The sequence below is a fragment of the Eleutherodactylus coqui genome, chromosome 3 (genome assembly GCF_035609145.1).
Source record: "Eleutherodactylus coqui strain aEleCoq1 chromosome 3, aEleCoq1.hap1, whole genome shotgun sequence".
NCBI classification, from domain to species: domain Eukaryota; kingdom Metazoa; phylum Chordata; class Amphibia; order Anura; family Eleutherodactylidae; genus Eleutherodactylus; species Eleutherodactylus coqui.
In genome coordinates, this window is record NC_089839.1 from 106503441 (window position 1) to 106528741 (window position 25301).

A 25301-nucleotide genomic window follows, 5' to 3' on the forward strand; every position below is an offset into this window, starting at 1 on the left:
CCTGGAACCCACCGGCGGTACATAAATATATCCCATTGCAGTGCCCAGCACAGCTGATGTAACGTCAGCTTTAATGCAGGTGGTAAAAAATTAATTGGATTACAGTGTAGGCGAGGGCCCCAAAAAATTGGTGTACCAACAGTACTAATGTACCTCAGAAAAATTGCCCATGCCCAACCAAGAGGGCAGGTGAAACCCATTAATCGCTTTGGTTAATGTGGCTTAATTTGTAACTAGGCCTGGAGGCAGCCCAGTTAAAATAAAAATTGGTTCAGGCGCAAGTTTCAACGCTTTAATGAGCATTGAAACGTATAAAAATTGTTTACAAAAATTATATGACTGAGCCTTGTGGGCCTAAGAAAAATTGCCCGTTCGGCTTGATTACGTGAGGTTTCAGGAGGAGGAGCAGGAGGAGGAGGATGAATATAATACACAGATTGATGAAGCTAAAAGGTCCCTGTTTTTGATGGTGATAGAGAACGATGCTTCATTCCGCGGGTGCAGCCTACGTATTGTTTAGGTATTGCTGCTGTCCGCTGGTGGAGAAGAAAAGTCTGGGGAAATCCAAGCTTTGTTCATCTTTATGAGTGTAAGCCTGTCGGCACTGTCGGTTGACAGGCGGGTACGCTTATCCGTGATGATTTCCCCAGCCGCACTAAACACCCTCTCTGACAAGACGCTAGCCGCAGGACAAGCAAGCACCTCCAGGGCATAAAGCGCGAGTTCAGGCCACGTGTCCAGCTTCGACACCCAGTAGTTGTAGGGGGCAGAGGCGTCACGGAGGACGGTCGTGCGATCGGCTACGTACTCCCTCACCATCCTTTTACAATGCTCCAGCCGACTCAGCCTTGACTGGGGATCGGTGACACAGTCTTGCTGGGGAGCCATAAAGCTGTCAAAGGCCTTGGACAGTGTCCCCCTGCCTGTGCTGTACATGCTGCCTGATCTCCGCGCCTCCCCTGCTACCTGGCCCTCGGAACTGCGCCTTCTGCCACTAGCGCTGTCGGATGGGAATTTTACCATCAGCTTGTCCGCCAGGGTCCTGTGGTATAGCATCACTTTCGAACCCCTTTCCTCTTCGGGTATGAGAGTGGACGCTCAACGCGCTGAGATATAGACAGGAGTGTGCTCTGACTATCCAGCAACATACTGTCTTCCCCCGCCTCCGTTTCCGAGCGCAAAGCGTCTGCCTTTATGCTTTGCAGGGAACTTCTCAAGAGGCATAGCAGGGGAATGGTGACGCTAATGATTGCAGCATCGCCGCTCACCATCTGGGTAGACTCCTCAAAGTTTCCAAGGACCTGGCAGATGTCTGCCAACCAGGCCCACTCTTCTGTAAAGAATTGAGGAGGCTGACTCCCACTGCGCCGCCCATGTTGGAGTTGGTATTCCACTATAGCTCTACACTGCTCATAGAGCCTGGCCAACATGTGGAGTGTAGAGTTCCACCGTGTGGGCACGTCGCACAGCAGTCGGTGCACTGGCAGATTTAACCGATGTTGCAGAGTGCGCAGGGTGGCAGCGTCCGTGTGGGACTTGCGGGAATGTGCGCAGAGCCGGCGCACCTTTCCGAGCAGGTTTGACAAGCATGGGTAGCTTTTCAGAAAGCGATGAACCACAAAATTAAAGACGTGGGCCAGGCATAGCACGTGTGTGAGGCTGCCAAGCTGCAGAGCCGCCACCAGGTTACGGCCGTTGTCACACACGACCATGCCCGGTTGGAGGCTCAGCGGCGCAAGCCAGCGGTCGGTCTACTCTGTCAGACCCTGCAGCAGTTCGTGGGCCGTGTGCCTCTTCTCTCCCAAGCTGAGTAGTTTCAGCACGGCCTGCTGACACTTGCCCACCGCTGTGCTGCCACGCCGCGTGACACCGACTGCTGGCGACGTGCTGCTGCTGACACATCTTGATTGCGAGACAGAGGTTGCGTAGGAGGAGGAGAAGGAGGGTGGTTTAGTGGAGGAAGCATACACCGCCACAGATACCTCCACCGAGCTGGGGCCCGCAATTCTGGGGGTGGGTAGGACGTGAGCGGTCCCAGGCTCTGACTCTGTCCCAGCCTCCACTAAATTCACCCAATGTGCCGTCAGGGAGATATAGTGGCCCTGCCCGCCTGTGCTTGTCCACGTGTCCGTTGTTAAGTGGACCTTGGCAGTAACCGCGTTGGTGAGGGCCCGTACAATGTTGCGGTAGACGTGGTCGTGCAGGGCTGGGACGGCACATCGGGAAAAGTAGTGGCGACTGGGAACCGAGTAGCGCGGGGCCGCCGCCGCCGCCATCATGCTTTTGAAAGCCTCCGTTTCCACAAGCCTATACAACAGTATCTCCAGGCTGATCAATTTGGCTATGTGCACGTTTAACGCTTGAGCGTGCGGGTGCGTGGCAGCGTACTTGCGCTTGCGCTCAAACACTTGCGCTAGCGATGGCTGGACGCTGCGCTGAGAGACATTGGTGGATGGGGCCGAGGACAGCGGAGGTGAGGGTGTGGGTGCAGGCCAGGAGACGGTAGTGCCTGTGTCCTCAGAGGGGGGTTGGATCTCAGTGGCAGGTTGGGGCACAGGGGGAGAGGCAGTGGTGCAAACCTTTGTCCCACCTTGTGGGGTGCTTGGCCATCATATGTCTGCGCACGCTGGTGGTGGTGAGGCTGGTGGTGGTGGCTCCCCGGCTGATCTTGGCGCGACAAAGGTTGCACACCACTGTTCGTCGGTTGTCTGCACTCTCAGTGAAAAACTGCCAGACCTTTGAGCACCTCGGCCACTGCAGGGTGGCATGGCGCGAGGGGGCGCTTTGGGAAACAGTTGGTGGATTATTCGGTCTGGCTCTGCCTCTACCCCTGGCCACCGCACTGGCTCTTCCAACCTGCCCTGCTGCTGCACTTGCCTCCCCCTCTGAAGACCTGTCCTCAGTAGGCTTAGCAAACCAGGTGGGGTCAGTCACCTCATCGTCCTGCTGCTCTTCCTCCGAATCCTCTGTGCGCTTCTCCCTTGGACTTACTCCAATTACTACTACCTGAGTGATAGACAACTGTGTCTCATCGTCATCGTCCTCCTCACCCACTGAAAGCTCTTGAGACAGTTGCCGGAAGTCTCCAGCCTCATCCCCCGGATCCCGGGAACTTTCCAAAGGTTGGGCATCGGTCACGACAAACTCCTCCAGTGGGAGAGGATTCGGAACCATTGCTGCCCATTCTGGACAGGGGCCCGAGAACAGTTCCTGGGAGTCTGCCTGCTCCTCAGAATGTGTCATTGTAATGGAGTGAGGAGGCTGGGAGGAAGGAGGAGCAGCAGCCAGAGGATTCAGAGTTGCAGCAGTGGACGGCGCAGAACTCTGGGTGGTCGATAGATTGCTGGATGCAACTTCTGCCATCCACGACAGGACCTGCTCACACTGCTCATTTTCTAATAAAGGTCTACCGCGTGGACCCATTAATTGGGAGATGAATCTGGGGACGCCAGAAACGTGCCTCTCTCCTAATCCCGCAGCAGTCGGCTGTGATACACCTGGATCAGGAGCTCAGCCTGTGCCCACACCCTGACTTGGGCCTCCGTGTCCTCGCCCGCGTCCACGTCCACATCCTCTAGGCCTACCCCTACCCCTCAGCATGGTGTATTACCTGTAGTGCAGAAACAGAACGCTGTAATTAAATGTGCCGCTTATTGGCCTGTGGTTGGAGGCTGACTTCGCTAACGGAACGCACAGCAGAGCAGGAAAGAATTTTGCATAAGCCTGCTGTAACACTTAGCTAGCTGTGTATTAATTAGGACTACTACCCCCAGCAGAGACGCAGTGCACTCAGGACGGTCACAGGCAGCCCAAATAGAATGTTTTTTCCCAAATTTTTTTGGAAAAGCCCACTGCCTATATAGACAGTATATCTCTTTCACTGTCCCTGCCTCACCACTACTGGCCCTGGACTATGTAAAATTACTGCAGACTGTTTCCCTCTGGACAGGATGACAGCGGTGATGTAACGGCCAACGCAGAGCCAGGAAAGAATTTTGCGCAAGCCTGCTGTAACACTTAGCTGGCTGCGTATTAATTAGGACTACTACCCCCAGCAGAGACGCAGTACACTCAGGACAGTCACAGGCAGCCCAAATAGAATGTTTTTTCCCAATTTTTTTTGGAAAAGCCCACTGCCTATATAGACAGTATACGTCTTTCACCTTTTTCACTGTCCCTGCCTCAGCACTACTGGCCCTATACTATGTAAAATTACTGCAGACTGAGAACGCAATGCTCTGCACGGCCGATATACAAAAAAAAAAAAATGTGCAACACTGCAAAAAGCAGCCTCAACAGTACTGCACACGGGCAGATGTGGCCCTAAGAAGGACCGTTGGGGTTCTGGAAGCCTAAAATAACTCCTAACACTCTCCCTATAGCAACTCCAGCAAGACAGCACTTTCCCTGAACTATGTCAGAATGCATCTGTGGCGAGCCGCGGGAGGGGCCAATTTATATACTCGGGTGACACCTGATCTCGCCAGCCACTCACTGCAGGGGGGTGGTATAGGGCTTGAACGTCGCAGGGGGAAGTTGTAATGCCTTCCCTGTCTTTCTATTGGCCAGAAAAGCGCGCTAACGTCTCAGAGATGAAAGTGAAAGTAACTCGAACATCGCATGGTACTCGTCTCGAGTAACGAGCATCTCGAACACGCTAATACTCGAACGAGTATCAAGCTCGGACGAGTACGTTCGCTCATCTCTATAATTTACCAATACTTGTATTATGTAAAAAGACTTTATGTTGAAATAGGACTTGTGCAGCGTCCCATGGGGAGACCCCTTACACCTGACATACGTGGGGAGCTGGGAGGGTAGAGTTCTGACTTGTTACGGTGGCACTTGCCATGCTCCTTCCCGGAGGGATACATGCAGCCAAGGCCAGAGCAGCACTGCAGTCCACCACGGACACCCCTAGGATAGGGAATGCCCACCAAACTGGTTAACAGGGGGGTAATTGTCACACGTGACGCCACCATTCCAACACTAACACCGGTATGACCCTTGGCAGATAAATAATTTAGCCGCAGTTCTTAAGTACCACAGGTCTCTAAGAACAGTTAGAGTCCGGCATAAACTTTACTTGAAATGAAGAATAGACAATACAGGGCAATTAAATTATAGACTTCACAGTGCAGGTAAATAAACAGACTTCAAAGATCAGTACCTCCACACGGCTCTTCTAGACTTAAAGACGCACATGTGTGCACAGAGATTATTGACTTGTAGTACCTCTGCATGCGGCAGATGTTTCCTTCATTCCCCCTAGTTAAAAGATTTCCCTGCTGCTACACCTGCCACATCTGTGGCAGATGCAGCAGAGGAATTCTTTAATTCTCTACCGCAGCTGTCACACATGTCAGCTGCGGTAGAGGATTCTGCTGCCGGCAATTGATTTCAGGGAAGGCCTTTAAGTGTAAATGGGGTCTTAGATTTCTATTTGGTTCATTCACTTTGCATTTTGTTAATTATATTATTCTATTATTGAAAACATTCTAATGGCTCCTTCACACGAGTGTATGTGTTTTTACATTAACATGTCCACACCAAATGTAAAGCCTGTGCGACACAATGGTACTACACTCAGTATGGCCATAGGGAATGTACACACAGTTGGAAATAGCCGCACAACACGCTATGCTGAACGGTAGCACTACTCCAGGGAGAGTGAAGCCTGGCCCTAACCTAGCAGAGGTAGTGAACGGTCCCTGCATAGAAGCGGAGTAATCGTCTCCATAGAGATGGCCCCACGTTCTTCATCATGGGCCATGACCGTCCCTGTAGGAGCCCCTGGAGAGATGAACCGAACAGCAGAGCAAAAACAGAAATGAAAAGCAGAAATACAACTGAAAAGGAACTCGCAGCAACTTATCTGCATGTAGCAAAACACACAGCAAAGAAGAGCTCCAAACTCCAAGAAGTCCACTATGAAACAGAATAAGCTGCACTGAGCACAAGGAGGGGGTGAGAATATAAAGCCACTCTGCACCTGAAAACTGGCAGAGTGAATAGAAAACCACACTTCCACCCTACTCCCAGGCATGACTAATCCAGGATGCACCCATGCAGCCAAGAAAGAGAGCACCAGCAGTCTCTGCACATGGTGCATTAACTCTTGACCTACCTAACAGGGCAACAGGTCTTGGCCTTTGTCGAGGCCACCATGCCACGATGATTTTGCGACCGTCAAGCCACCACAATAGGAGTCTATGGGAGCGCCAGCATATATCAGTCAAAAGATAGCTCCAGAGCTATCTTTTTACCCAGCGTATAATAGCAGGTGCAGATTTCGGTCGTGTATGTTCTATTTTTTTGCAGTGCAAAGTTTTTACGCACTGTAAATCTGCCCATTTAAATGAATGCATTGGAAATCAATGCCTCAGATGGTTGTATATATCGGCCGGGCATGAAAACACGGCTACATAGCTGCATATATACACTTGTGTGAATAAAGCCTAACTCTGCAGCATTTTTTCCACACCCACCTAAAACTTTTGCACAGTACTGTAATTGACAGATCTATAGATCACACGCCCTTTATGAATGGTAGGTGTTTAAGTGGCTGTTCATCAGTATTTTGCCCCTGTGCTATCTCTCCATATAGTATTTGGACTTTTCTACATGCTGAGGGAATTAGTGCCTGAAGCGGTCCTCTTTTCAGTCTGACTTTTTTTTCTGATTGTACACCTGAATATTACACAACTTCCTTTTCGAATAATGAAAAATGGATCATTTTTGTTGAGTGTACTGTGGCAATTTTGTAATGTTAGGTCACACCCCATTTACACTAAGTTATGCCCTTTGTGTCTCCTTATAGTAATAGTGCCTACTAGTGACCCTGTTAAAGTAAACGTACCCCCTTAGTGACCCCCTCACAGTAATAGTGCCCCTTAGTGTCCTCCTCACAGTAACAGCGCCCCTGCATGCCCTACCTTGGTGAAAACGTCTGCTGCCAGGAATCCCCAAATGCAGATTTTGGTGCAGAAATTTCTGCATCTTTAGGTGCATATTGCAGAAATATTCAGCTCATGCGAAGAGTTACAGTGTTTTAACTCCCCCTATCATTCTGATAGGTGAGGAGGTACGTTAAAAAGTGCAAAAATGTGCCAAAATAAAGTAGACAGCACTTGAAAAGCGTTCTCTAATGACGCGTTCAAACGCAGGTCTGCGATGCCCCATTGAAATCAATTGGAACATTGTACCACAATTACCGCGGCGTTCAAAATGCCGCGGTAATCGAGGTAAAAAGCACATGTGTGAGAATGGCCTAAGACATGACACCTGCTTTGATTAAGCAGTGCTGTCTACATGAGCAGTGCTGGCCACTCAGAGCAGCATGTAGTGTCTTAGACTACCGATGTGTACTATGCACAGCGTGTATCAGGTAGTCAGAGAAGCAGTTTGTTCATCTTTGCTTCTCCAGGCCTGGAGGGTCGCTTTAACGGCTCAGGTGCAGCGCCCGAGGAGCAGGCCCTTAGTCATGGAGACAGTGGGGTAGAGGAAAGGCCTTGTGATGGGTGGCTCTACTGTCTCCTCCCCTAGACGGTAGCTCAGGACCTGACCCCGTTACCCCCGGGGGAGTTCACGAAACGGGCAACCGTGATTACCTGTAGTCCTGTTAGTCACTTTTGACGCTACCGTTCCGTCCTCTGGGGCAGATCTCTCAAATGTAATAAAGTAGTGCACACACAGGGTATTTTCTGTACAAGAACCAGGAACGGTCAATTCTGTTTGTTTACTTAAACTCTTGAAACTATGTCTAAACAAAACAGTCTGTGTACAGAAACAAAGGGTAGTGGTGAAGCAGGGAGGATTCTCAGGGCATTTGTACAATCCCCAGTCTCAGTTATCTGTGAGATTTCTCTCCCGGCAAACTCTCTCTCTCCTGTCATACACTCATGTTTCTCTCGCTTAGCAGCAGTTTTCCATTCCTCCGATAGCATGTGGTACCTGTGCTGTACACCCACGCATTCCCATCATGTCCGGGCTTTCGCTCTCCAAAGATGGAGGTCATAGGTAGTCTCTTTGCAGGGTTAGCCCTGGCGGGAACAGCAAACCACCTCTCAGATTCTTCCATGTCTCCTTGCTACTTGCTAACTGACACGGACACCATCCAGCCGACTCTCTTCTCTACTCTATCATGTGACCACACTTGTATACCTCACATGAGACAAAACGATACATTTTCCACAAATTTCCAGACATGACCAAACATTAACCCATTTATGCCTGCAAACACTTAATACACATAAATCTGGCTCATTCTACATTCAAGATGATGCACAAGACAAACACATAACGTATTCTGAGATGCTGAAGGGGAACCCTAAGGCTGCCTGTCCACGGGCGATGATCCCCTTGCCATAAATCACCGTCGGATCATGCTCTGTAAAGCTTTCCATAGAATTACTCCGCTCGTGGGATTTAACTCGCAGCATGCTGCAATTGCCGTGATTATCCGTGGTGAGCCTATCTATTAGATAGGCTCATCTCGGAGACCTGTCAGTGCTCTCCCCTCCTCCCCTGTGGCAGAATATCGCTAGCGATATTCCACTTTGGCCGTGGATAGGCACCCTTACTCTGGGTCACTACACAGACATAGACATACAGGGTAACTACTTGGTTGCTTTAGAAAGACATTTTTATCCTTTTAGAAGAGAATTATTTGCATTTTCTAATGCAGAATTCAGCACTTTTGTAATGCAGTACCTTTTATAAATGTGCCGCCCTTGAGTATTTTCCCCCTTCTTTAGGCCTCATGCCCACAGCCGTGGCGGACTAAGCTAGCAGAATATTGCAGCGAAGTCTGCCACAGCGCCCCCCAAAACCCCCATACTCACCTCCCCAGATCCGCCGCGTTATTCCCGCCCCTCGAGCCGGCACGCATGTGCGGTACAGCGCATGACGCGCCGGCAGTGCGAGATGACACGGCTGGCGGTGGGTGGGGACGCATTTTCACGTGATACTTCTGCTGTGCTACAGCGAAAGTATAGCGTGACGGCCAGCTCCCATTGACTACAATGGAAGCTGGCTGCGTGTATTCCCATGGCAATTAGAGCATGCCGCTGTTTCTTTCACACGGTGGAATTCCGCAGTGTGAACATTGAGCTATAAGGTTCCATAGAACCTAAAACTGTGGCATAACATCGCAGATTTCCGCCGCGTAAACTGGTAGTGGGGATTAGTCCAAAGATCCATTCACACAACAGCATTCTAGTAAGTATTATATGTGAAACTAAAGGATTTTGAGAATGTGAACTTTCTCAGTTTTATTCTTTTGGCAACAGGTGATACTATTCATGACACATATATTTCAAATGCAGGAATCCGGCTATTGTGAAGAACCTTGCTTTTATTCCAATAACTTCGTGCTCATACAGACAAACAGAGTACGCGTTTCGGTTCGCAGAACCTTGCTCACCTCCTTGCTTTTATTCCAATAACTTCGTGCTCATACAGACAAACAGAGTACGCGTTTCGGTTCGCAGAACCTTGCTCACCTCAGAGGTGAGCAAGGTTCTGCGAACCGAAACGCGTACTCTGTTTGTCTGTATGAGCAAGGTTCTGCGAACCGAAACGCGTACTCTGTTTGTCTGTATGAGCACGAAGTTATTGGAATAAAAGCAAGGTTCTTCACAATAGCCGGATTCCTGCATTTGAAATATATGTGTCTAACTAAAGCCAAAGTAGCCGGATGGCAATGTGAAGGCTTGTGAGTATACCTGCTTATGGGACCAAGACTGCAGCGCAAGAAAGCAAGGTGGGACAGTTTATTTTTTGTTTCATATATTTGGATACTATTCATGGCCTTTTGTACAATCAGGAGCTGGATGGGTGGATACAGAGGCTGAACACTCCCTGCTAGTGCCTCACATAAAGAAGAGGTCTCTGCAAACAGTTACTGCACATTCCTTCTTCCACAGCAGAAAGATGTCGGACTCCACAGAGCAAAACAAATCAAACTGGGAGAAATTCCAGGCAGAAATGAAGAGGATGGTGGAGGAGGAGGTCAAGGGCAAGACACCTGAGGAGCTGAAAATGACTTATAAAGGGATCCGCTATCCTAGCTCCCTATGCAGCGTACCCTCTTTTGAAGCTATGGAACGCTTTGAAGCAAGAGAAGACGATGTATTGATTATAACTTATCCCAAGTGTGGTAAGTAGCATCGGATATGCACTACCGTGCGTGCTGCAAGCTTTCTGCAATGAAAAACCCGAAACACATCTGCAATGCCCAAATCCACAGATTTTGCCATAAATTTGCATCAGTTTTTAATCCTTGTATTTCAAGAGTTAAAATTGATAACAAAAATAGATAGATGTGCTTCGGCTTCTGTGCTCTGTGTGAGCGAGATGTTTTAAAATCCCATCCACATGGCTTGTGCTGTAAATGCTGAGGAATAGCCGGAGAAAAATCCATCGCCGAAATTCTGCAGCATATATGCCAATTTGAAGAACCATTCACACAGGACTGAATTACGCCGCAGGGCGCAGCCAAATCCGCAGCATCATAATTCCACAGTAAAATAAGCAGGTCTAACTCTGGATTTTGATGCGGAATAGCAGACCAGTCTTTGGACTTTTGCCATACCGCATCAAAATCACAGGTAGCCTGCAAATTTTAGTGTGGAATGTAACATTGCATGCAGTCAGTTGTGTCTCCTGTGTAAAAGGTCCTTTAGGCCACCTTACTTCACACTGTGGTCTGTTCTTGCATTTCCAACTGCATGAAAAATGCCTGGTTTTTATGTACTATGCGTGTCTAATGGAGTTTTCTTATTATTCAGTGTCATATTCCAAGAGTGTGTGCATGTATAATATTACAAGTTCTGTATATAGGAAACCGAGCAGAAAAAGGCTGCACCTGCAGCATGCTGCTTTTCAAAGACCCAGGAAAAACTCCACAAACCAGATCCCATTGTATTTTTATATTTTATGTTAGACTTTAAGCTAAACTCTGGCTGCAAAAGAGAAAACCTGCTAAAGAAAAACCGTATGTGTGGATCCAGCCTCAATGCTCCTGCACAGAGTGATCCATGAACTCTGTGCCTCCTAGGGGCACTTTCACACACTGGAATGCAGAGTATTTTGCTGTAAAAATCGAGACCGAAGTCCACATGTCTAAGTATACATGTTTTTATGCTGAATAGCCGGCAGATTTTTATCTATTTTTAAATTTGACTTAAAATCTGCATGATGGAGTATTATGGAATATTCCGCTGTGTGTGAAAGCACCCTTCTAGTGTGAGGTTCCATATTCTACCTTAGGTTACCTTCACACAGGTGAGTGAGATATCAGGCCGTGAATCACGGCCCAATATAACACTTGTCAATATTCGATTTCTCTTCACTTTGGGAAAGTTGCGAGTGTTTCCCATTGTTTTCAATGGGAAACCTTGTATCGCACTCTCGGGCACCTAGCACGCGGTACAATGCTGCTGCTGCTGGCCTTATTGAAAACAGTGGGCGATAAATGGGGTTCATATTCGTACGTCTCGCAACACACATTTCGTGTGATTTATTTATTTATTTATTTTTCTCGCCCGTGTGAAGGCGGTCTTAGGAGAATACCTTCATAGAGCGGCATATGACAGGGTATGCCACAACGTTTTGTGTTTCAATTGTTGGGGTTGAGTTATTGCACTTTATTACCTTCAAATTTGTTTTGTTTACCACTAAGTGCAGATTTGTTGCAATTTCTGCATTGTGTCAATCCTAAGAAGGAAAAAAAAAGCTTTAAGGAAGAAGTAAAGCTTGTTCTCTTCCCCCCCCTTTTTTCCCCTGTTTATTGAACCCCTTAAAACAGTCGCTGTTTCAAATAACTTTTCATAAATCCGTAGTAAGAGTAAATATAAGAAAAAATGTGATCATGCTAAAGAAAAAAAGCATATTTCTCCATGTATCAAGCTCTTTCCCTTGCCTCTTAAACTGCTGACTCACTCTAAACTCTGACAAAACTGCTAAAATCCATCTATGTCTCTCAAGATGGGCAGTCAGCTTACTGAAGGATCAGATTACATGCTGTACATAATAGTCTATAGAGAGGAGGAGGGGAGGAGGAAGATGAACTGAGTGAGAGAGAAACAAAGAGGATGTTGCAGCTAATAGTGAATGCTCTAACTCTCCCCAAGTGCTTTACTCACATCAATACTGTTCAGTAGATCTCTATAATGTCCTACATGGTGCTGTCAAGCTCTAAAGAATTTGCTGGCATCACACATACGGTCTAAGGAAAGGAATAAGAACCTCTGCATATGGATACCATTAGTGTAAGAAAGATTAAAGGGGTGTTACAACTTTACGGTACAATCACACATAGCAGAATTAGTGCAGATCTTCCACAGCAGAAAGTCCGCAATAAATTTTGCTGCAAAGACAGTGTCAAAATCTGTACCACAGGTACAGAGTTTGCAGCAAACTTCAAGCTCAAATTATGGTGCGGATTTTTATGTGGATCTGCATCAAAATACGCTGTGTGTGAGCTCACCCTTAAAATATTGATGACCTATACTCGGGATAGATCAGTAGAAGATCGGTGGGAGACACCAGTCTCAGCGAACAGCCGATTGGCGGGGGCCCTGTCAACCAGTTAATAATGATTTATCCTGGGGAACATTGATTAGATGTGCCATCAATGACTCACTAGCGGGATTGCTCACTATGGGGATTATTGAACAAAGTGATGAAGGTACTCTGAGAAGCCCAGTGTAAAAAAACATTCCCTAGAACATTACCCCACCTCCACCAACATGAGTTGTTGATGATTGACAGGATAAGTTCATCGTTCATTCATGCTACTTGCACCAAATTCTGAGCCTCCCCTCACCACCGTGCAATAGAACCATGAGGGGATTGAGCCTGAAACCTTCAGGTCATGAGTGAGAGCTTAGGACTGCATTGTGCTGCCTTAACACTCTGCGCGACACGAGGCCCATGCTTACAAAAAAAAACTGCCATGTAATTTGTTGTATTTTTTCCAAGAACTGTACATAGTGTCAGGGAAAATTTCTAAGTACAGCACCAATCAGGCCCACCCCACTTGCCCCGCTGCCGGCGGTAAAGAAGAGACACCACACGGAGGTCTGGTATAGCTCCTCACACGGGGACATGACTGCGCTGCACGCTTTATTACAGATTACATGAGATCTTATACCCTTTGGTCTCATCACTAGAAATGGGTGATGGGCTCATTGGCTCAAATTCACCGCATAACCATATATGGAAAGTCCGGATTTCCGGCCTGAGACAGTGAAAGTTCAGATGCATAGTTGAACGGTCTTCATCTAGATATGGCGCTTCTGGGAAAACGGCCAAGTACACGGCCTTGTGTCTGGTTCTTCTTTGCTGTGTTTAAAATACATTTTGTCTTCGCCTGGCAAGGCCTTTGGAATATCTGGTATAAGGCGAAGTATTAAGTTTTTCATAGAGTTAGTACATATGAGAATAAAGTTAGTATACATATAAAAAGAAAGGCACATAACTATATCTATATAAATGTATATATTCCAGTGTTTTCTTTTCTACCTACAAGGATATATATGTATCCTTCTCAATAGGACCAGAGAAGATTTCCATGTGGAGGAAAGGTGATTTAGACACCAATAAAAAAGGATTCCTTTATAGAATTTTGTTGGGAGAGTATTTCCTGCACTATGCGAATGATGATCTCAGCTCTGGATTGGTCATCAATGAATGATCAGCTGGTTGAAGTGATAGTGGCCAGGCACAGCGCCGTACATTGCTTAGTGGCTGTGCTTGCTTTTGCAGTTCAGTCCTATTCAGCCAGCTGACTGGCGAGAATCCTGAGACGGGACCCTTGCTGAGCAAATATTGATGACCAATCTCAGGGGTGCACAACATGTGGCCCCAATCATCTAGACACAGAAATGTGTGGTTGCTCACATGTAGTCTCCATGTCAGGGTGAAGAGCAGTGGCACATGGCAGGACAACAGGAACAGACAGGTACTAAGAGTGCCCTGTGTAGCCAAGTCTGGGTCCCCCTATATATGAGGACAAGAACTATTGGCGCCATGTGTAGCCATGTCTGGGGGTCCCCTATATCTTAGGACAAGTACTAAGGGTGCATTGTGTAGCCATATCTGGGTCCCCCTATATATTAGGACAAGTACTAAGAGTGCACTGTGTAGCGATGTCTGGGTCCCTCTATATATAAGGACAAAAACTATTAGTGCCCTGTGTAGCCATATCTGGGTCCCCCTATATATTAGGACAAGTACTAAGGGTGCACTGTGTAGCCATGTCTGGGTCCCTATATATTAGGAGAATAAAGTCTCCTGACCCATTTGACACTGCAGAAGTGTGTTAGAGGCATCATACATACAGGCAGGTCTCTTCATTTTAGCTTATAGGACTTATGGAATGCCACAGTTATTTCGACTTCCATCATCTACAATGGAGAGAGCCACATTCATTGTCTCCTGTCTGGAGTGCTGATTGAGGGTAGTCTTCCCTCCATTTTCCCAATAGGTGGGAGCCCTGGAAGTGGAACCTACTTCAATTTACAATGGCATATTCTTAGGATATACCATAAATGTCTTAGATGGGGATACCCTTGCAGCACTTGGAGGTGTTTCAGTACAGCAATGTGATCCTCAGACCAGAAAAAGTTGTGCACACCTGATCTATCTCAAGAATGGGTCATCAATATTTCAGTGCTGGAAAACCCTCTTTTAAAATAAAAATCTGAAGGATGCATTGATGAGCAGATGTTGGAGGCAAATATAAGTTCTATTCCATATATGAGCTTTCCTGTTTACATGATTACAGATTGCAAGTTAATATGTATTTTTCTGATCCTGTAATGTATAGTTTGTATTTAGAGATGAGTGATCACCAAAATGCTCGGGTGCTCGTTTCTTGAGTCGAACTTTCCGTGATGCTCGAGAGTTCGTTTCGAGTAACGAACCCCATTGAAGTCAATGGGCGACTCGAGCATTTTTGTATATGACCAATGCTCCGCTAAGGTTTTCATTTGTGAAAATCTGGAAAACCTACGAAAGTGATGGAAACGACACAGAAACGGATAGGGCAGGTGAGGGGCAACATGCAGGGCTGCATCTCAGGTTCCTGGGTCTCACTATTAAGCCACAATAGCGGCAAGAGTGCCCCCCCCCTAACAATTTTTACTTCGGACAAACCCTCATTAGCAAGGCACACTTTAGCTAAGCACCACACTACCTCCAACCAAGCACAAGCACTGCCTGCGGGACACACCGCTGTCTCTTCTCCTGGGTTACATGCTGCCCAACCCCCCCCCCCCCCCCGCACGACCCTGCGTCCGCAGCGCACACAAGTGTCCCTGCGCAGCCTTCAGCTGCCCTCATGCCACACGCTGGCTTCATAGCCAACCACCCTCATGTCTATTTATAAGTGCGTCTGCGATGAGGAGGAACCAGAGGCACACACTGCAGAGGGTTGGCAGGGCCAGGTAGCGACCCTCTTTAAAGGGGGGGGGGGGAATAGCCCACAATGCTGTAGAGAATCGATGAGAAATTGACGTTCGATCTTCATTCCAATCCTGTGCCACCTCCGTCAAAGCGTGGGCATAAAGGGGACTCAGCTGCCAGCCCAGCACTTCTACACATCTCCACAATGCAGCAATACTCTGTGTGGGAAGTATGTTAGCGGGCCCTGGGTCAGCCTCTGTACCAGCAAACACCTTGTATGGCCCAAGATGCTGCGAGTGACATAGCAATGGGGAATCCATGTGTCCACACACTACTCATTCTGTGTGGGTGCCGGATACCTCATCGACAACGCAAGGGGTAAACCATCTGCACTCTGCACCCTACCCAAGTCTGTTTTGGGGACAGACGGGTACAACTCCGCAATGGGAAGTCTGTGTGCACCCACAGCATGGGTGGTTCCCAGGAACCCACAAACGGTACATAAAGAAATCCCATTGCAGTGCCCCGGATAGCTGTGGTAACGTGAGAGAAAATACATGTTGGCTTCGGCCCACACTCCATGCTCTAGTCAGTCTGGGTTTTTTGGGGGGCCAGATAAGTAGAACACCGCGTTGGGAAGACTTAGTGCACCCATGCTATACACAGACCCCTATAATATTCCTGTAGCAAAGGTATAAGCTGACCCCAGTAATAGTTATGTTGCAGAAGTCTAGGGAGACCCCCCCCCCCAGTAACATTTCTGTAGTAACAGTATAGGCAGACCCCTGTAACATTTCTGTAGCAGAAGTATAGGCAGACCCCAGTAACTTTTTAGTAGCAGAAGTATACGCAGACCGCCTAGTAACATTTATGTAGCAGCAATATTGGCAGACCCCTGTAACATTTGTGTTGCAGCAGTACAGGCAGACCCCTGTAACATTTCAGTAGCAGGAGTATAGGCAGAGCCCAGTATTAGTAACATTTCAGTAGTAACAGTATAGACAGACCCCAGTAACATTTCTGTAGTAACAGTATAGGCAGACCCCAGTAACATTTATGTAGCAGCAGTATAGGCAGACCCCCTGTAACATTTCTGTAGCAGCAGTATAGGCAGACCCTATAACATTTACGTGCCAGAAGTATAGGCAGACCCCAGTAACATTTTAGTAGCAGAAGTATACGCAGACCCCCTAGTAACATTTATGTAGCAGTGGTATAAGCAGACGCCTGTAACATTTATGTAGCAGAAGCATAGGCAGACCCCAGTACCGTTTTTGTAGCAGAAGTATACGCAGACCCCTGTAACATTTCTGTAGTAACAGTATAGACAGATCCCAGTAACATTTCTGTAGCAGAAGTATAGGCAGACCCCAGTAACATCCTTGTGGCAGCAGTATGGGCAGAACCCTGTAACATTTACGTGGCAGCAGTATGGGCAGACCCCTGTAACATTTACGTGGCAGCAGTATGGGCAGACCCCTGTAACATTTACGTGGCAGCAGTATAGGCAGACCCCAGTAACATCCTTGTGGCAGCAGTATAAGCAAACCCCTGTAAAATTTACGTGGTAGCAGTATAGACAGATCCCAGTAACATTTCTGTAGCTGAAGTATAGGCAGACCCCTGTAACATGTAAGTGGCAGCAGTATAGGCAGACCCCTGTAACTTTCTTGTAGCAGAAGTATAGGCAGGGAGACCCCAGTAAAATTTCTGTAGTAATAGTATAGGCCAACCTCTGAAACATTGGGGTACTATGAGCGTAGGCGAAGGCCGAAAAAATTAGTTGGATAAGAGTGTAGGCGTGGGCCCGAAAAATAAGAGTACAAGTTTACCTCTGAAAAATTTATCAACCGAGAGGGCAGGTGAAACCCATAAATATTTTTTGAAAGATACAGCTCACTGTTGCTTAATTTGTAACAGAGCCTGTAGGCAGCCCTGTTGAAAAAATTGCTTCATGTTTAAGTATCAATACTTTTGAAACTTTGAAAAATTGTAAAAACATTGGTAGATGAGCCTTTTGGGCCACAGAAAAATTGGCCGTTCAGCGCGATGACATGTTGTTTCTGGAGGAGGAGTAGCAGGAGGAGGACTAATGTCAGAGACAGATTGACAAAGATAAATACCCCGTTTTCCCGGTGATAGGAGTGCTTTTATCTGCGGTTGCAGCGAAAAGAATCTTTAGGTTCCACTGCTCTCCGTCGGTGGAGAAGAGAAGTCTGGAGAAATCCAGGCTTTGTTCATCTTTATGAGTGTAAGCATGTCGGCACTGGCAGTTGACAGGCGGGTACGCTTGTCCGTGATGATTCCCCCAGCTGCATTAAACACCCTCTCTGACAAGATGCTAGCAGCAGGGCAAGCCAGCACCTCCAGGGCATACAGCGCAAGTTCGTACCACGTGTCCAGCTTTGACACCCAATAGTTGTATGGAGCTGAGGCTTCACGGGGTACGGTGGTATGATCGGCTACGTACTCCCTCACCATCTTTTTACAGTGCTCCCTCCGACTCAGCCTTGACTGGGGAGTGGGGAAGCAGTCTTGCTGGGGAGCCATAAAGCTGGCAAAGGCCTTGGAGAGTGTTCCCCTTCCTGCGCTGAACATGCTGCCTGATCTCCGCGCCTCACCTGCTACTTGGCCCTTGGAAGTGCGCCTTCTGCCACTAGCGCTGTCAGATGGGAAGTTTACCATCAGTTTGTCCACCAGGGCCCTGTGGTATTGCATCACTCTCAAACCCCTTTCCTCTTCGGGAATGAGAATGGAAAGGTTCTCCTTATACCGTGGGTCGAGAAGGGTGTACACCCAGTAATCCGTAGTGGCCAGAATGCGTCTAATGCGAGGGTCACGAGAAAGTCAGCCATGTGTGCCAGGGTACCAGTATGCAACACATCGCTGTCCTTACTAGGAACATCACTTTCAGGATTCTCCTCCTCCACAGGCCATACACGCTGAACAGATGAGAGGCAAGCAGCATGGGTACCCTCTACATTGGGCCCAGCTGTCTCTTCCCCCTCCTCCTCCAATACGCGCTGAGATATAGATATGAGGGTGCTCTGACTATCAAGCGACATACTCTCTTCCCCCATCTCCTGTTCTGACCACAAAGCGTCAGCCTTTATGCTTTTCAGCGAACTTCTCAGCAGACATAGCAGAGGAATGGTGACGCTAATGATTGCAGCATCGCCGCTCACCATCTGGGTGGACTCCTCAAGGTTTCCAAGGACCTGCCAGATATCTGCCATCCAGGCCCACTCCTAAGTAAAGAATTGAGGAGGCTGACTCCCACTACGCCACCCATGTTGGAGTTGGTATTCCACTATTGCTCTACACTGCTCATACAGCCTGGCCAACATGTACAGCGTAGAATTCCACCGTGTGGGCACGTCGCACAGCAGTCGGTGCTCTGGCAGATTAAACCAATGTTGCAGGGTCCTCAGGGTGGCAGCATCCATGGTGGACTTGCGGAAATGTGTGCAGACGCGGCGCACCTTGCCGAGCAGGTCAGACAAGTGCGGGTAGTTTTTCAGAAACCGCTGAACCACCAAATTGAAGACATGGGCCAGGCATGGCACGTGTGTGAGGCTGCAGAGCCGCCACCAGGTTACGGCCGTTGTCACACATCACCATGCCTGGTTGGAGTCTCAGCGGCCAAAGCCAGAGGTCGGTCTGCTCTGTCAGACCCTGCAACAGTTCGGGGGCCGTGTGCCTCTTGTCACCTAGGCTGAGGAGTTTCAGCACGGCCCGCTGACGCTTGCCCACCGCTGTGCTGCCATGCCACACTGACTGCTGATCACGTGCTGCTCACATTTCTTAATTGAGAGGTAGAGGTTGCATAGGAGGAGGGGGTGGGTTTAGAGGAGGTGGCATAGACCGCCGCAGATACCAGAACTGAGGAATGACCCGCTATTCTGGGTGTGGGTAGGACGTGTGTGGTCCCAGGCTCTGACTCGGTCCCAGCCTCCACCAAATTCACCCAGTGTACTGTCAGGGAGATATAGTGGTCCTGCCCGCCAGTACTTGTCCATGTGTCCGTGGTTAAGTGGACCTTCCCAGTAACTGCGTTGGTGAGGGCACGATTGATGTTGCCGAAGACGTGCTGGTGTAGGGCTGGGACAGCACACCGGGAAAAATAGTGGTGACTGGGGACCAAGTAGCGTGGGACCGCCGCCGCCATCATGTTTTTGAAGCCAACGTTTCCACAAGCCTGTACGGCAGCATCTCCTGGCAGATCAATTTGGCAATGTGCACATTTAAAGCTTGAGCGTGCGGGTGCGTGGCGGCGTATTTGCGCTTTCTCTCCAACGCTTGTGCTAGTGACAGCTGGACGCTGCGCTGAGAGACATTGCTGGATAGGGTCGAGGACAGCGGAGGTGAGGGTGTGGGTGCAGGCCGGGAGGCGCTCGCGCCTGTGTCCTGAGAGGGGGGTTGGATCTGAGTGGCAGGTTGGGGCACAGGGGGAGAGGCAGTGGTGCAAACCGGAGGCGGTGAACGGCCTTCGTCCCACCTTGTGGGGTGCTTGGCCATCATATGCCTGCGCATGCTGGTGGTGGTGAGGCTGGTAGTGGTGGCTCCCCAGCTGATCTTGGCGCGACATAGGTTGCATACCACTGTTCGTCGGTCGTCCGTGCTCTCGCTAAAAAACATCCACACCTCTGAACACCTTGGCCGGATGCTGCGAGATTAGGAGAGAGGCAAGTTCCTGGGAGTCTGTCTGGTCATCACAATGTGTCATTTTCATGGAGTAAGCAGGAGCAGCAGCGCGAGGGTTCAGACTTGCAGCAGTGGACTGCGTAGAAGCCTGGGTGGTCGATACATTGCTGGATGCATTTTCTGCCATCCACAACAGGACCTGCTCTGTTTGTAATAAAGGTCTACCACGTGGACCCAAAAATTGTGATATGAAGCTGGGGACCCCAGAAACTTGCCTCTCTCCTAATTTCGCAGCATCCGGCTGCGATTCACCTGGACCAGGAACTCGGCCTGTGCCCACACCCTCCCTTAGACCTCCGCGTCCATGTCCTCTAGCCCTAGACCTACCCCTCAGCATGGTGGATTATGATAGAGTAAATAACTATGGAATTATTTGTGTACAGTTGGAGGCTGACAGCGGTTATGTAACGCAAACTGCAGCCAGAAAAAAATTATACGGAAGGCTGCAAAAAGGTCTGGCTCTACAATAGTGATGCTGTGCGTGAATTTTGGAATTATTTGAAAAATTATGGAATTATTGGCGTACAGTTGGAGGCTGACTGCGGTATTGTAACGCTAACTCCAGGCACAAACAAAGAATCCAGAAGGCTGCAAACAGGCCTAGCCGTGCAATAGTGATTCACTACAACTCCCATAAGACACACAGTAAATTTCAGACGGTCAGAGCTAGCCATAAGAAGGAGCTTTTATTTAAATTTTTTGGAAACAGAATACAGGCTATATAGTGTGTGTATGAATTTCCCTCTATCTATCAGCGGCTGTCGCCGTACGCTGTGTGTGAAGTTGACGGCAGACAAAGAGCGGTGTAAAAAATTATGGAATTATTGGCGTACAGTTGGAGGCTGACAGCGGTAATGTAACGCAAACTGCAGCCAGAAAAAAATTATATGGAAGGCTGCAAAAAGGTCTGGCTCTACAATAGTGATGCACTACAACTCCCAGCAGCCATGCAGTAAAATGCACACGGTCACAGGTAGCCCTAAGAAGGACCGTTGGGGTTCTTGTAGACAGGATTCTACACTACCACTGTCCTTGTCTCACCAGCACTGTCCCTATACTCTGTATAATTGACTGCAGACTAAGAACACAATAGCTGTAATAGCCTGCACAGCCCGAGATGAAAAAAAAAATTTTTGGTGCAAAACTGCTCCCAGCCAGCCACAACAGTAATGCACACGGTCAGATGTGGCCCTAAGAAGGACCATTGGGGTTCTTGTAGACAGGATCCTACACTAACACTCACTATAGCAGCAGTAGCACTCTTCCTGATCTCTCCCAGTGTGTGTCTGAGGCGAGCCGCGGGCGGCACCGCTTTAAGTACTCGGTAGTCACTTGATCTCATCAGCCACTCACTGCAGGGGGTGGGATAGGGCTGGAACGTCACAGGAGGAAGTGGTAATGCCTTCCCTGCATGTCTATTGGCTACAAAATGGCGCTAAACATGCAGGGAAGGAAATAGAATTGACTCGAGTACTACGTGGTGCTCGTCTCGAGTAACGAGTATCTCGAGTACCCTAATACTCGAACGAGCATCAAGCTCGGACGAGTATGCTCGCTCATCTCTAATAAATACCTCATAAGTGGTTTGAACCACCCGTTACCGATTGAATAGCAGGGATACTTAAGAGACGGTTTACGTAACTGAGACACCAAGGAATAAAACATCTTTCTTTCATCAAAAAGATATATTCCCGAGGGCCCTCAGGATCTATTATGTTTTGTGTCTAGATTTTAAAAGTCATTAATAAAGTTATTATATATTTTAACAGATTCTTCGTTGGTGAATCAGCTTTTAAAGACCTATCACACAGGAAGGAATTGTCTACAGCATGCAGCACAGATGCTGATGTTTCTCAACTAGTGCAGATTTTGTTACGTTCTTGAGGCCGGCTTCACACAGGCAATAAAATCGTGCAATATTTGTGCGTTGCAAGAAGAATATGTGTATAACTCCATTCTTTTGAATGGCGTTATACACATGAGCGATGTTTCCCCGCATCGCAACGCCTGTTATGTTCAATGGGGCCAGCAGCAGCATTGCTGGCCCCCTGAAAACAATGGAAGAAACTCCGCAATCCTCTGCCATGGCTGTGACAGCCGCGTCGGGAAATCCCTGTGTCCCCGTAGTGATGCACAGCTGTTTTGCCCTGAAACCGCCTTGCATACATGTGAATTTCACATGGATGGCGAGCGCGATATGGGAGCGGGATTCACGGACCCATATTGCACTTGCCTGTGTGAAGTTAGCCGAACAGCGGAATCTTGCAGAATTTCTTCCATTTTTTTTCTCTTCTTTTTCTTCCCACAGACTTTAATTGCGGAATCACATCTCATGTATGTTAGAAATCCACAGCGACAATTCCCGAAAACGTCATTAATTCCGCAGCAGAATAGAATTGAAGGTTCGGTTCCGGAGGGTATGAACACAGACATAACCGAGAGAATAGCCAAGGTCAGGGCAGGCAGCATACATACAGTTCAATATGGGAAACGGGCAAAAGGTCAGGGCTGGCAGAACAGGTTCAATATGGTAGACAGTCTGGGTTAGGCAGGCGGATAGCATAATCCAGAAAGGTCAGGAATAGAGAAGTGACAATTGTTGAACCAGCTTGTTAAGCATCCTTCTTAGGTGAAGAATGGCCAATATAGCCAGGGCTTAGAGGGTATAGCTTGGGGATGCGATCACAAAAGATGCAGACAGAAGCATTCTCATCCCCTATGGGCAAAGGCAAGGACTGTGCATGCAAATGGATGTGGCATCTGCTGCGAAAATAGGGGAAATGACTGACCATAACAGAAGAAGCGGCAGGTGAGCGGCAGCACGGTGTGACAAATACAGGGGGGGGGGGGGGGGGGCGGGGGGAAATTTCCCAGCTAGGAAACCTACACTTGTCTTCACCAGTATGCAAATGTGAATACAAAAGTGTTTGGATGCTGGAGGGGCCGTTTTCAGCAGATCTTGGTTTGCAACATAGGCTTGGTTCACACAGGACAGATTTCCAGCAGAATTCTCACAGATTGGCCGCACTGGAAATCCATGTGACTTCAGCTGGAAAACAGCAGCTGCAGGTTTTGGAGTGGTTTTGCTGCCTGCATTTTTGCTGTGGCCATCTCTCCTCATAGAGGAGAGAGAGGCTGCCGCAGAAAAAAAGAATGGACATGCTGCGTATTTAATTTCGGTGTCGTATGGCCGTTTCCGCACCGTTTGTTCGCGGCATGTGGACGAGATTTTTGCAAAATCCATCTCATAACCCACGCTTTTTGGCAGCGTCTTCTGAGTGTGACTTGCCATATATCAAAAGTGGGTTGATCCGACTGCAGTTTCCAGCTTATCAGAATATAGTAATATCTACAGATGTTGGTAGAGGTGATGCCCGTGCTACAGAACGACATGTCGTAGTGTCACCTAGTATGTGGCTACTGGAGTAGGGGCAGTACTTGGCTGGCCATTATGTCGTTATCAGTATAACCCTCAACCCCAGGAACACAAGTTCCCTAAGTTCTGCTCTGACCCGATCTTGGGGCCGTCAGCATTTAGTGCATACAATACCGTAAGCCATAGCTGAATATTTTGTTTTTTTTTCTTCAGTTCAACTTCCCGATCCTAGACCTTGTGTACATAAATGGTACTTGACTGACTGAGCAAGTCACAGAAGACGTATATATCTATGTTCTTTGTAGGGACTCATTCAAACAAGTGTATTTGTGCTGCCGATTACCCAGTGACTAGAACACATGTGTGTTATAAATTTTTTTTTTTTTCTTACTAAAAGGCCACAGTGGGGGCCTTATTACTTTTAGATGCTTGTAAGAGACTTTGTTTTTTTGAACTGATGCCCACCTGAAAATAACTAAAGACTATAGTTGCCTCTCTAGGGGGCCACAGATTAGCTCAAAGTTGGGCAACAACCACTGAGATCTCCGCTGTTGGCTAATATGAGGCTACAATGCCTGGTGAAATTATAGTGAACAATGTTCTCTAGACAATTTCCAATTGAAATTTTTTTTCCCCCAGAAATATTTCTGCATGGTCTATTTTGTCATAATAAAAACATTATGACAATTAAAGAAAATGCTTGAAGCTGGTTTGACATCTAGGTAGGAACCTCCTGTCATATGGTTGAATATACCGGAGGAAAGGGGCCGAATGCAATGCTTTTTATTCTTTCCAAAAGCTGGGTGGAAAGTGGACGGTTCCCATTATAGTCAATGGAGTCTGCCCGATACTGTTTGGACTCTGGACAGAACCGTTTGGTCATGGGGATTGCCTTTTCCTGCTTCCCGAACAGGAATCCCCAACACAGATGTGAAAACACCCTTATATGTCGTGTATCGTGTTTTATAGCATTCGTTACTCCTGTAACATAAATAGAATTTGTATTTATGATGTTCCAGGAACACACTGGTCAAAAACAATACTTCATGAAATGCTGCTTGAGGTTCACGGGAAGGAGCCGACAGTGGATAGAATCATGTTTGAGTTTGGAAAACCAGAAAAATATGAGGTTTGTCACTTTACATAACTATAAGATTATTAGATGCTGAATATAATGTGTGGAATTACAACCGTATTACTCAAGAGCAAGAAATACGGAAAACTCCCTCACTGAGGCAAGCACCTGCGGCTGGCAAACACTTTATGACCGCCTGGAAGACAGAAAGTTGTTGGTGGAAACCAGTCTCTTCTCGGAAACAAAAAAGTTAAGGGAGAGCGAGTTGTCCACCTCCCTGCGGCTCAAGGCCCTATTAAGGAGACTTCACACGAAGCCACCTTAAAAGGGCCTTGAGCCGCAGAGAGGTGGACAACTCGCTCTTCCTCAACTTTTGTGCAGGGCATAAAACATTGTTTTCAATGGGTTCATTCACTTTTGTGGGGGTTTTTTTCTGCTCCTGTGCGCAACATGCTCTATTTTTTTTTTTTTTTGCATTTGCACACTTAAAGCACTATATAACTCAATGGATGTGCACCTGATTCCTATAAAATTGCGCAATGAACTGCAGAATTTCATAGGAAAATAGGAAAATCGAAAACAATGAGGACCAGTTAGGCTGCCTTTTAACTCACGGCATGGGTGTGCCCTGCACCAATGTAAACCGTCCCCAGTAGCGCTAAAAGTACATAAAAATGTCCTAAAAAGTGCAATAGAGCAAGCTTCAAAGCATAAAAGGTGACGCTATCGCAAGCC

The 25301-nt window shown here is 47.7% G+C and overlaps 1 protein-coding gene across 2 annotated transcripts in view; it reads left to right on the plus strand.

Moving 5' to 3' along the window:
• Nucleotides 1–9674: 9674 nt before the first annotated feature.
• The window catches only part of LOC136620886 (sulfotransferase 6B1-like), a 31155-nt gene continuing 15528 nt past the window's right edge, over nucleotides 9675–25301 (plus strand). The window contains exons 1-2 of one of the 2 annotated variants that reach the window (XM_066595938.1): nucleotides 9675–10159; nucleotides 24511–24620. In XM_066595938.1, the coding sequence (XP_066452035.1) occupies nucleotides 9934–10159; nucleotides 24511–24620 (336 nt within the window). In that variant the 5' untranslated portion in view covers nucleotides 9675–9933. The remainder of the gene's footprint in view (nucleotides 10160–24510; nucleotides 24621–25301) is intronic. The other variant, XM_066595939.1, reaches the window with a different exon arrangement.